General features: G+C 40.7%; 1 protein-coding gene across 5 annotated transcripts in view; it reads left to right on the top strand.

The window, feature by feature from the left end:
* Positions 1-291: 291 nt before the first annotated feature.
* The window catches only part of Ccnt1 (cyclin T1), a 22,340-nt gene continuing 9,695 nt past the window's right edge, over positions 292-12,936 (top strand). Inside the window, exons 1-4 of one of the 5 annotated variants that reach the window (XM_050130875.1) lie at positions 292-627; positions 2,817-2,898; positions 9,720-9,848; positions 12,595-12,655. In XM_050130875.1, the coding sequence (XP_049986832.1) occupies positions 467-627; positions 2,817-2,898; positions 9,720-9,848; positions 12,595-12,655 (433 nt within the window). In that variant the 5' untranslated portion in view covers positions 292-466. The remainder of the gene's footprint in view (positions 628-2,816; positions 2,899-9,719; positions 9,849-12,594; positions 12,656-12,936) is intronic. The other 4 variants (XM_050130876.1, XM_050130872.1, XM_050130874.1 and 1 more) reach the window with 4 other exon arrangements.

Here is a 12,936-nt window from a genome sequence, read left to right as displayed (position 1 = left end):
CCGGGATTAAAGTCGTGCGCCACCACCGCCCGGCTAGCCCACCTTTATAAAGGGGCCTCCATCACGAGCGTTTGGAGAAAGACCCAGGCAGTGTGGCAGGCGGCAGGCAGAGGCCATCGGCAAGGCGGCCTCGGCTCAGTTATCGCGGGGAACGGCGAGATTTTTTAAAGAACAACTTTGAAGAGCGCCCCGGGGGTCACGTGACCCGCGCCTGCCTCCTGGCCGTGACTTTGGTCCCAGTCGCTGATTGGCTGTTGATTCGTCTACAGGGTGTCGGAGGGTTCATTCCGGAAGTAGGCGCTTGAATCTTCTGCTTCCTGGGCGGAAGTGTGTCACAGCCTGGCAGTCGGCTCTAGGAGGAAGTTCGTCACGTCGCAGTTGTCTCGGCACAGCGGATGTGTGTCGCCGCTTAGGTGACGCTGGGAAGTGCTTGCAGCCCCCGCCGCTGCCTTTTGGTTGAAGCACTATGGAGGGAGAGAGGAAGAACAACAACAAACGGTGGTATTTTACTCTAGAACAGCTGGAAAATAGCCCGTCGCGTCGTTTCGGCGTGGACTCAGATAAAGAACTATCTTATCGCCAGCAGGCGGCCAATCTACTCCAGGACATGGGACAACGTCTCAACGTGTATCCTTGCGGCCTAGGCCTTCGGCCTTGGAGCCCGTCCGGCCACGCTTCGGCGTCAGGCCGGGCACGCTGGAGGGGACAGGAGTAGGTAAGGTGGCAGGAGCTGGACGTCTAGTGGGGAGAGCCCACAATGGCGCTGGCTGAGCCACTGTTCGCGCGAGGGAAGTGAGGCGGAGTCAATTTCCCGCTCGCTCACCGGTGCCACCAGCCCGGCTGGGAATTCGGACCTCTCCCGTCTTTGTGCTTTCGCCACTCCTTCCCAGCCCGTCTCCTCTGAATTCTGACCTGTTTTAGTGACTTTTTAGAGTCTCCTTTCTGCCGTGAGCAAAGGCTCCTTTTAAGAGGTTTCACGGTTGACGCTGCCTCCCAGTGTGTAAAAAAGGTTTCGGGAAATTCTGTACCCGACGGGCCTTTGAAGGTGGTCTAGAATTAGCGTCCCAGCTTTGGTTCCAAACCCATTTCTCCCACTTACTAGCTGTTTAACCTGTTAATTCTTGGTTTTCTGTGTCCGCCAAAACCCTGAGATTCAGATGGTCTAGTAACTGTTTTGTAGAATTTAAGAGGAAGGAAAGATGTCAACTTAGGTTTGTCCTTTGTAGTCTAGGTATGGATATATAATGTTTTAAGTAGTTTGGCGAGTTTTAAGTTCTTGTTTCTTGGGGTCCTATAGATTATTCATCGTTTTCACATTTCAAAGATAATTTAGTGATAACTTGCACCTCCCCCGTTTTTTTCTTCAGAAAACACAGTCATTTGTGTCAAAACTAATAGTTTAAAAACTCTTTGTATTTCATATATAACTTTATTTTAGCTGCAGCTTCAATTTATGTAGCATTTAAAGAGTGATGCTGAGGGCTGGGTGTGATGTCGTACACCTTTGATCCTAGCATTGGGGAGCTAGAGGCAGGCTAAAGCTACAAAGTGAGACCCTGTCTCCAAAAAAAAAAAAAAAAGTTCTGACTATAATGTTTAGGTTTTAAGGGCTATATTTCTTCCAAATAGGTGTCCCCTTTTTTGGCCATCCCAAGCTTTCAATCGGTGCACAATTAAACCTCTGAGTTTCTGTATATGTTTAAGGCACCTTTTTTGGGGGTGGGGTGGGGGCACCTGTCCTGGAATTAGCTCTTGTAGACCAGTCTGGTCTTGAACTCACAGAGCTCTACCTGTCTTTGCCTCCCGAGTGCTGGGATTAAAGGCCTGTGCCGCTGCCACCTGGCTAAGGCTCCTTTTTAAAGTGTGTTTAAGCTTGTTACCATCATACTGTCTTCTCTATACAGATTGTTGCTTGTTTCTGAGGTCTGTGGGAATAAGGTGTCCCGTCCCCGTGTGCCCCCCTCCCCCCCACTTTGTAGGTATACCCATACAAATGAGAGACTGGATTAGTGGGAGGGAGGAAGGAGTTTATTTACAGTGGATTACCATCAAGACTTTTCAAACGTCTGTAGTTCAGGAGCCAGGATATTTTCTGAAAGAAGTAGAACTAAGCCGGGTATGGTGGTGCACGTCTTTAATCCCAGCACTTGGGAGGTGGAGACAGCCTGATTTCTGAGTTCGATGCCAGCCTGATCTACACAGAGAAACCCTGCCTTGAAATACCCTCATACCCACCCATCCCCCAGCTCCCCCCCAAAAAAGGAAGAAAGAAAAAAAGTCGAACTGAAAAACTGATTTCTGGAGTTTGTTTATCCTTGGGCAAGAAAGATGGCCCAGCAGGTAAAGGCGCTTACCACCAAACCTGATGACCTGAGTTCTATCCCTATGGCGCATATAGGGCGGACGGATAACTGACTCCTGCTAGTTGCACGCTGACCCCCCACACTCATGCTGTTGTGTGTGTCTCCCCTCCAAAAGTGTATGTAGTGAAAGATATCCTGAACTTGCAGAAGGCAAGTGACATGGCAGGAAGGTTTAAAATCCTATGTAGCTGTGCTTATACTGCATATTGATTTATACCTTGCCACTTGTTTTATTTATTCAGTCATTAAGTTTGTGTGAAGCACTTAATAGGTAGAAGACACGCTGTCAATTGGCAGTTAATACCTTAGTGAAGGGAAACAAAACTGCTATTTGGTTTGATGCGGTGACTGTTACTTTTGTGTAGGATTGTTGTCTACTGTGCTTTGCTTTTTTTTTTTTGGGAGGGGGGAGATTATATTGTCTGTTATTGAACCTTAACTTGAGCAATTCAGCTCACAACTGACTATCAACACTGCTATAGTATACATGCACCGGTTCTATATGATTCAATCTTTTACACAGTTTCATCGCTATGTAAGTACAATTTTGTATGGAGTATTCCTTTTGGGGTTGGTTCTAGCTGTCGTATGATTGGTTGTTATTAGATTAGGATTTTAATTTTAGAATTTAGGGCTGGTCATTTTAAGGTCAAAAAATAATGATTTGAGTCTAGCGTCTTAAGTTTATGGCCATAAGAAGACAAATGTCAGTTAGATTTTGCAAAACCTTTGGTAAAATCCAATGGGTAGCTGGAGGGAAAGATGCATTACGTGGTAGTACCTGGGGAGATGACTTAGGAATGGGGAAGAGTAGGAATAAAAGGATGCTTTTTCTTGGACAAAGTTGTAAATATGGTGCTATTTTCAGCTTTGTTAACTGGTCTGTTTAACATTTGGTGATTTGGGAGTGAGTACATAGCGATATTTCAGTTGCAGGTAAGACTTTAATTAAAATCCCAAGGGAAAGCCGGGCGCTGGTGGCGCACGCCTTTCTGTAATCCCAGCACTCAGAGGCAGGTGGATCTCTGAGTTCAAGGCCTGCCTGGTAAACAAGCCAGGTTCCAGGACAGCCAGGGCTACATAGAAACCTTTTTTTTTTTTTTTTTTTTTCCCATACAGGGTTTCTCTGTAGAGGAAACCCTTTCTTAAACAGACAAAACCCTAAGGTAATAAAGGTTGACGTGAACAGACCGTGTGGATTAGTGGGTCATATATTCTACCATTATTTTTTAAAGTCTTTGAAGAAACATGTTCGAAATTTTAGGTTAATGCATCTAAAAATAAATAATTTGATTTTTTGAGTGTTTTGTGGCAGTGCCCACAGAGGCTAGGTGAGGGCGCTGAATTCCTTGGAGCCCCAGGCAACTGTGGGCAACCCTAGATGGGTGCTGGGAGCCCAAGTTCTGAGCGTCTTCAACCCAGATAAGACATTTGGAATTGTTTTGTTTTGTTACTATAAGAAGAAACTTTGTGAAGGTAATTATAATTGCTGTAATGTAAGAAATTGGCAGAATCAGACTTAGGAGTAACATGAAACTCTTGGGATCTTTAGTTAAGTATTGATAATTTTGAGTGATTGGTCAGTTTGACTTTTTCCTGCCCTTAACTCCCATACTTCTAATTAGTCTTTATTGAAGCTATCTAATAGCACTGAAACAGACGTAATGAATCAAGAATGAAATAGGAATTCCACGGCTATCTTAGTAGTTTTGAAAATTTTCTATGTTCAGCTTTCCGTCTCTCTTTGTGAGGCAGGTTTATCTGTGTTGCCTTGGTTGTCCTGAAAATCACAGGGATCTGCCTGCCTGTGGGTGCTAGGATTAAAGGCGTGAGACACCTGACCAATTTTTTTTTCTTCGATATTAGGGTCTCACTATGCAGTCATGGCTGGACTTGATCTAATTCTGGCTGCCTTGATTTTCCAAGCACTGGCATTAAGGGCAGCAGGCGCAACACCTGCCGAGTCTTCTCTTTTATTGCAACAAAGATTTGAAATTTAAACCAGACGGTGGTGATGCACACCTTTAATTCCAGTACACAGGAGGCAGAGGCAGGTGGATCTCTGTGAGTTCGAGACCAGCCTGGTCTACAAGAGCTAGTTCCAGGACAGGCTCCACAGCTACAGAAAGACAAAAGAAAGAAAAAAAAATAAATTTGAAATTTAGAGTGGAATCTTAAATCAGGTTGTTCAGTTCAGTCTGTATTTTTGGGTTAGCATATATGTCCTTTTTATTTAAGTGACATGATCTCTTATTGCCTGTGTGTTAACTTTAGTTAAGACAGACATTAATCTGTTTATTTTCAAAGTACCTGCAGTAAGCTGGAAGAATTAACGAATGAGTTGATTATCATTTAATTAAACATCCTTTTGGATATTATATCCTTTGTTTTTATTTGTGTCTTGTTTTGACAAAGGGCCTCACTAGTAGCCCTGACCTCACATGTAGCCTGAAGTCAGAAATTCACCTGCTTTTGTCTCTTGAGTGCTGGTATTAAAAGCAAACACGACCACTGTTGGTGCCCTAACTTTTAAAGTAGTTGATGTTTAGAGTATTGATTTTTTTTTCTTTTGTATATTTTGGAATTAGCACATCAAAATACTACTCTTATAAGTTGGATTTAACTATGATAAATTAAAATTAAATTTGAGAGGATTTAAAACGTCGTGGCAGGCTGGGTGGTGGTGGCACACAACTTTAATCCCAGCACTTGGGAGGCAGAGGCAGGGGAATCTCTTTGAGTTTGAGGCCATCCTGGTCTACAAGAGTTAGTTCCAGGACAGGCACCAAAGCTACAGAGAAACCCTGTCTCGAAAAAACAAAACAAAACAAAAAACAAAACAAGACATTATGGCATTCATGTTACGCCTGTCAAGCCAGCCCTTGTGGATTTTTTTAATTGTGTGTACATGATGTGATCATATGTGAGTGCAGCTCACATTTGCTGTGTGCACATATGAGATCAGAGGACAAGTTTTGGTTCTCTTTTTCCTGCATGGGTTCTAGGGAATTAAACTCAGGTTGTCAAGTTTGGGCAGCTGCACATTAGGCTGCTGAGCTATCTTGCTAGCTGCCTTGTGAATTTTTATTATTACATGTTGGGGGAGGCTGCTAGTTCGTTTCCCCACTGCTCTGTCCTGAAATAATCACACAGAAATCTGTATTAATTGCAATATGTTTGGTCAATAGCTTAAGCATATTTCTGGCTAACTTTTTTTTTTTCCTGGCTAACTCTTATATCTTAAATTAACCCATTTCTATTAATCTGTGTATTGCCATGTGGCTGTGGCTTACTAGCAAGGTTTTGGTTTATCTGTCTCCTGCAGGCAGCTACATGGCTTACTTTCTATATATCTTTTCCAGCTTGGGTATATTCTGTTAAGCCATTAGCCAAAGTTATTAAACAATGTCAGTAAAACATATTCACAGCATATAGAGGGGAATCCCACATCACCTCCCCTTTTCTGTTGGAATAAAAAGGAAGGTTTTTAACTTTAACTTCGTAAATTTACCTAGCAAAACAGTTATCAAGCAAGAATTATAGTTACAATATTATAACTATTTTTCAACTCCATCAAAGACTCCAGAAGGATATAATATTACTTATATTAATAGGAAGTGCACTATAAGCAACTTTCAAAACTCTAGAATTGACAGAGACATCTCACTGCCTGGACAGTCACCCAGAGTTCTTCTGTACCGTTGGGGCATCCAATCTTCAGCCTACAGGTCCATAGTATCTGGCAGACTTTTCCATGAAGCAGGAAATTTCAAAGACAGCTCCACCTATATTTGCAGTTTATCGTCACATTCTTCTGTGTCCTGCAGAATGTCTAGCAGACTCTTTAATGAAGCAGGAACCCCGAAGGACTGTCTCACCTTTAGGCAAGTTCATCAGTCATTTTTCTGTGGGTCCTGCATGTCCAGTTCATACAGCATAACATCAAGCAGTCCAGGCAAGAGCAATTGGTTGCTCAAATGGCTAGCCAACTCCATTAGGAGCCTCTTCCACGCCCATCATCCTCTTGAAGTAGATTGGTGCTGCCAGGAGCAGATGTATCTGTCATGAAAAGTTTTAAGTTCTTAAAACATTTTAGATGCCATATTCTGTGGGTCTTTGAAAAGTTTGAAGATTGTCTGTCTAACTGAAATATATCTCTAGGAGGCAGAGGCAGGCTGATCTCTGAGTTCGAGGCCAGCCTGGTCTACAAGAGCTAGTTCCAGGACAGGAACCAAAAACTACGGAGAAACCCTGTCTAGAAAGTTCAAAAAAAAAAAAAAAAAAAAAAAAAAAAAACATGATAAGCTTGGCTATTATAGATGATTATTTATTAACCTATATTTCTTAATTATACATTACATTTTTAAATGAGCTGCACAATTACAATACCTTAATCAAGAGCAGAAATATATATAAAACAAAATTGATCTTAAATTTGTATCAGTAAGCCAAGATCCATAACTAATGCATTATAGCAATTACAAATATAAATTCTCATTGTAAACATTCTAACAGTACTGAAAACTGTGCCCTGTAGAGGTAATCATTGATCAATATTTGACATACAGTATTCATGACTCTATTTAAACTAGTACTTTAAACTAGTACTTTGTTTAAAAGATCATTTCTTAGCTGGGTGCTGGTGGTACAGTTGGGAGGCTGAGGCAGGTGGATCTTGGTGAGTTGGAGGACAGTCTGGTCTAGAGTGAGTTCCAGGACAACCAGTTATACAGAGAACCCTCCTCCCCAAATCAGTATACTGTTCCCAGCAGTGTAAGCAAACACACCCCTCCCATTGTTTCATTTCACTTAAATTCTGGATTCACCAACTGAATTTCCACATATGCTGTCTTAAGTCTTTTCAAGTGAGGAAAGATAAGTCATTACATTCTGCTGTTTTGTATTTATGTTGTATTTTACGTTTAAAAATCCTTGGGGGTAAATATCTGACACAGTACAGTGTGTATTTAGCATTTTAGGTTTTGGGTTCAGTTCATAGCACCAAAAGAAAAAAGGACCCATATTTTAATAATATATTTTACCCTTATTTGCTGAGTGTGTATGCTGGTGTCAGATGTGTCTAGATTTAGAGTTCTGATTTGCTTACTAGTTGTGTGACTTTGTGTAGGTATTCATATGCCTCTGATTTCTGGGCTTTATGTTCATTAATAGTGCCCTTTTTTTTTTTTTTTTTTTGTTTTGTTTTTCGAGACAGAGTTTCTCTGTGTTGCTTTGGAGCCTGTCCTGAAACTAGCTTTTGTAGACCAGGTTGGCCTCGAACTCACAGAGATCCTCCTGCCTCTGCCCACGAGTGCTGGGATTAAAGGTGTGCGCCACCATTGCCTGCTTAATAGTGCCTGTTTTTAAAGGAGTTGATGGGATTTAAACTGATTAATTTCTGCGTTTCTTTCCAAAGCAAACAGTTGGTAAATATTAGCTGTTTTATCTTTTTCTTTTCTTTTCTTTTTTTTTTTTTTAGAGATTTAATTTATTACGTATATAGTGTTCTGCCTGCATGCCAGGAGAGGGCACCAGATCCCATTCTAGATGGTTGTGAGCCACCATGGGGTTACTGGGAATTGAACTTATGATTTCTAGAAGAGCACACAGTGCTCTTAACCACTCCAGTCCTCTTTCCTTTTTGTTTTTCAAAGAAAATTTATATTCTAAACTTGTCTAAAAATTCCTCTCAGTTAAGTACATGTGCCCGTAAGCCTAGGTATCAAGGAGACTGAAATACAGGGTTTCCATTTTGAGGATAACATTGAGAAAGGTGCTTTTGGTCACCTGACAACCTGAGTTCAATCCCTGGAAAATTACAATGAAGGAGAGTCGACTGGAATCAAACCCAGGACTTTATACAGATCAGACATCAGTCTGCTAGTTGAGGTACACTCCCAGGGCCCTGTGTTTTTGTTGTTGTTGTTTTGTTTGTTTGTTTAAGTCCATTCATCTGTCCGTGGATGTCTAGACTAGTTCCATTTGAGCTTTTTAAGAAGAGTAAAAGGATAAGGAAGGTTGTGCAAGTAAGTATCTTTGTGGCATGCCAGGCTTAAGTCTAGAAAATTGTAATTTAGATAGCAGTAGGGTTGAGAGTAAGTATTACAATGTTTCAATTGCTGTGAAATCTTGCATGGTTAGTCTCTGAGATCTTTACTTGCGTATTGGCTTGAATTATCTTTCCTCTCCTAAATATTTTCTATCTTGTGAGTTTAATACTTTGTAGCTTTTTTACTTTTTATTTTATTTATTTATTTAATTTTTAAGACAGGGTTCCTCTGTGTAGCCTTGGCTGTTCTGGAATTTACTTTGTAGATCAGCCTGGCTTTGAACACAGATGCTGCCTCTGTCTACTTAGAGCTGGGATTACAGGCGTGTACCACTACTGCCTGACTGTTTTTTTTTTTTTTTTTTTATTTTTTAAGACAGTCTCATGTAGGCCAGGCTAGTTTTGAACTCAGAGATCTAACTGCCTCTGCCTCCTGAGTGCTGGGATTTCAGGTGTGGGCTACTGCACTCAACAAAAACGTTTTTATTTAGTGTGTGTTAAATACATTTGTGTGCTTGTCTGTGTGTAGGGGGCAGAGACTAGAAGTTGACACCAAGTCTTCTATTGCTCTCAATTACTTTTTTGAAATAAGTTCTCTTACTGAACCATTTTTGCTAGACTGGGTGACCTCTAAAACTCATGACTGCACTGCAGCCCTGGTGTTGTAGATGTGCGCCACCTGGATTTCTTGTATCCCCACTTAATTTGCTGAGCTTCCAAATTTTTTAAAATTCTTTAATTCACTGCCCCTTCCCATATTCACAAAATTAGGTAACCATCACCAGTGTTTGGTCTGAAAACATGTGTATCAATTCTTGGTCATTAGCAGTCACCACATATCTATCCCTGCAGCCTCTGCCACTTAAGCTACTTTCTGTCTCTGGATTTACTTATTCTAAGGATTTTAATTTACCATTAAAAAAAAAAAAAAAGAACAACCTTGGCATGGTGTCTCATACCTATTATCCCAACATCCAAGAGACTGAATGAGGCAGAAGTTTCACCAGTTAGAGGCTATTTTGGGCAATATAAATACTGAGTTCCAAACCATCCTGAACTCTACAGTGAGATACCCACCTAAAGCAAGCAAACAACAAACATAATGGTGATTTTTCCAGTGGGAACAGCTTCCGTCTATAGTCTCCTCACATACACACCTGACCTTTTGAGGGATTGCTGTCTGATTTGAAAGTCCAGGGCAAGTGTAAATGCGAGGTATGACATGTGCCAGAGACTTGATTGTTTGAGATTTAGCTCCTCTTGAAATCAATAACAAGTGTGACCTTTTTTTTTTTTCTTCTATGAAGTCTATGGCTCCAGCAGCCTTGTTTCTAGCAGCAAAAGTGGAAGAACAGCCAAAAAAACTGGAACATGTCATCAAGGTAGCACATACTTTCCTCCATCCACAGGAGTCACTTCCTGACACGAGGAGCGAGGTAGGTAACTATACTTTTGAAAAAGTCATAACTTTGGTAACTTTGAATCTGAGCTGTTCAACTTTTCAGTGTTTAATTTCTAAAATAAAAAGCTTGTCATAAAAGCTTCATAAGAGCAAAGAATCATGTCACCTGCATAGATTTCTTTTTATCCTATTCTCTATATCAAAATACTCTTAATTCTCTGTGTAACAGTCCTGGCTATCCTGGAACATGCTTTGTAGACCAGGCCACCTGCCTCTGCCTCCCTAGTGCTGGGATTAAAGTTGTATGCCACCATCGCCTGGCTATGTCCTTGGCTTTCTTAGAGAAGGGCGACTCCTGGTTTTATCCATTTATTTAAAAAATTATTTATTGTGTATTTAATTAAACACGTCTTTGTGTATCTGTGTATGTGAGTGCAGGTGTTCATAAATGCCAGATCCCCCTGATGCTGGAGATATCGGTGTGTGGTATTGAGCTGACCAGTATCAGTGCTGGGTATTGAACTGCTCTAACTCATGGAGCCATCGCTAGTTCTTTTGCTTTTAGAAGTCAATGATTAGAGATGTTGGGATTGTAACATTTATAATTGAGATACAATTATGGATTTCTTTTACTAGGTTATTTAAGTCTTTTATGAGTATATTAGTTATGCTTTGAAAAAGATATATGGAATTGATTACATATTTTCCTATTGAAAATTTCTATATTATTCCAATTTTAGTATATGTACTATTAAAATGAGCATTGATACATTTATTTTTTTCCCACTAAGTTGCAACATCTGAGAAAACAAAGTAAGGGAAAGAGGGATTTCTTTTGGTTCACAGTTTCAAAAGTTTCAGCCTATGGTTACTTAGTTGTATTACTTTTGGGTCCAGGTTATGAGGCAGAATGTCATGGCCAGGATGAAGCAGGTGGTGGAGCAAAGTGCTCATCTGGCAGGTAGTAACCAGAGCATCAAACAGTAAAGAGCCAGGGACAAGATGCTCTCTTTCAAGGGCTCTGTTTCTGAGACTTACTTCCTAGCCCTACCTTTTGTTTCTTCTACCTCCCTAAATGCCATCAGATTATAACTGCATCTCTGGATTAATCTACAGATGAGGTCAGAGCCCTCATGATCCAATTACTTCCTAAGAGCTGACAGACCTAAAAGTTTTTTATTTATTAGTGTGTGCTGCGCCTCTGTGCATGCATGCCAGCCAGTCTGCCACAGACTGTGGAGCCAGAATACAACCTTGTGGCCTAGGTCTCTTTCCACATTTACTTGAATTTTTTTAAAATACTTAAGGATTACTTTATTGTCACTAATCTCATAATCCTTCAGTTTTCTATATAATGCATACAATATTCTGTCTGCGTGTATGCCTGCAGGCCAGAAGAGGGCACCAGACCTCATTACAGATGGTTGTGAGCCACCATGTGATTGCTGGGAATTAAACTCAGGACCTTTGGAAGAGCAGGCAGTGCTCTTAACTGCTGAGCCACCTCTCCAGCCCCCTACTTGAATTCTTGAGGTCAGACTCAGGTTGCCAGCCTTGTGTGACAACATCTTAACTGCTGGACCATTTTTCCAGCTCAATACTTAGACCCTTTAACATATCAGACTATGGGAGACTTTTCATATTCAAACAGTTTCATTCTCCAAAGCATGTTCACATAATTTCCTTTCCTTTTCCATTTCCTTTTCCCCTTCCTCCCTTCCTCCCTCCCTTCCTTCCTTTTTTTTTTTTGTTTGTTTTTTGAGTTAAAAAAATTCTCTGTGTTGCTTGGTGCCTGTCCTTGAACTCACCCTATAGACCAGGCTGGCCTTGAACTCACAGAGATCTGCCTGCCTCTGCCTGAGTGCTGGGACTATAGGCGTGCCCCTCGACCACCTGACTCACATAATTTCTTACCTGAGTGTTTTATATGAGGTGGTAATAGGAAGATGTTTTCTCCATTATATGGAAAAGAGGGCTAGCTAGCATAGTTTATATCCTTAACTTGCTTTACTAGTACAAAGTTTTTAGTGTGAAGTTAACTACAATGTCTCTTCTGTTAAACCTAAGCTCATGACAATTAGTACAATCAGTTAGATACTTAGTGCTGTTAAAGGGTCTGCAAATAGAATGTGATGAGTTTTAAAAAGGTGTGTTATTTCTCATCGCTAAATTTTCCGATTTTTGAGATTTAAAATATCAATCTGAAAATAAATAAAATTGTGCTTTTTAGTAGCTTAGAAAGTAGTAAAGTGCTGTCTTTTGATGTGCTGGCTTGCCAGGCAGTGGTAGCATGGGCCTTTAATCCAGCACTTGGGATTCAGGTGGGCAGATCTCTCATTCAAGTCCAGCCTGGTCTACAAGAGTTAGTTCCAGGACAGACTCCAAAACTACAGAGAAACCCTGTCTTGAAAAAACAGCAAAGAAAGTAAGATTTTGATGTGCCGTCTCTTTCTTCCTGTGGATGGAGGTTCTATTCCAGTTTCAACTCAGCTTGTTCTCCCATTCCACCCCTCTCAAGATTTAAAAATTTCTGAGTTTGAGTGTTTGCCCACATGTTACATGGACCCCATGTATGTAGTACCTATGAAGGCCAGAGGAGTGAGTCGGATTTCCTGAAACTTGAGTTGCAGATGGCTGTGACCTGCCATGTGGGTGCTGAGACGTGAACCTAACTGATTCTTCAGCCATCTTTCAGTGGCCTCCATCCATATCTTTTATTATTCTGCTTTTTAAAATGTTTACCCTTTCGTGGGATGTAATTTCTATATTCTTTCCCATAGGCATACCTACAACAAGTTCAAGATCTGGTGATTTTAGAGAGCATAATTTTGCAAACCCTCGGTAAGTTTATTTTCCTTAAAATCACTGAAAAATTATGTGTGCGGGTAAGAGACAGAAATCTTTAATAAATAAATAAATTAAAAAATAAAAAAAAAGAAAAATTATGTATGGAATATGATTTTATGTTAAAATTTGTAAAACTGGGAGAAAACCTTTTGAAGGGTTTGGGAATTGTCTGTTACTGGGTAATAGTGGCTGTGGAGTGTATAGTTTAGCCTGGTTTATTTCCACAGTGTAGGTGTAGGGTAGTCCTTGAAACAGCCATTAGTCAGGATCCCATC

Source organism: Alexandromys fortis, unplaced genomic scaffold (assembly GCF_014885135.2).
Source record: "Alexandromys fortis isolate MF-2015 unplaced genomic scaffold, M_Fortis_MF-2015_v1.1 scaffold_363, whole genome shotgun sequence".
Taxonomy (NCBI): Eukaryota; Metazoa; Chordata; class Mammalia; order Rodentia; family Cricetidae; genus Alexandromys; species Alexandromys fortis.
The sequence above is the reverse complement of the archived record's forward strand: the minus strand, read 5'-3'. Positions and strand labels throughout refer to the sequence as shown.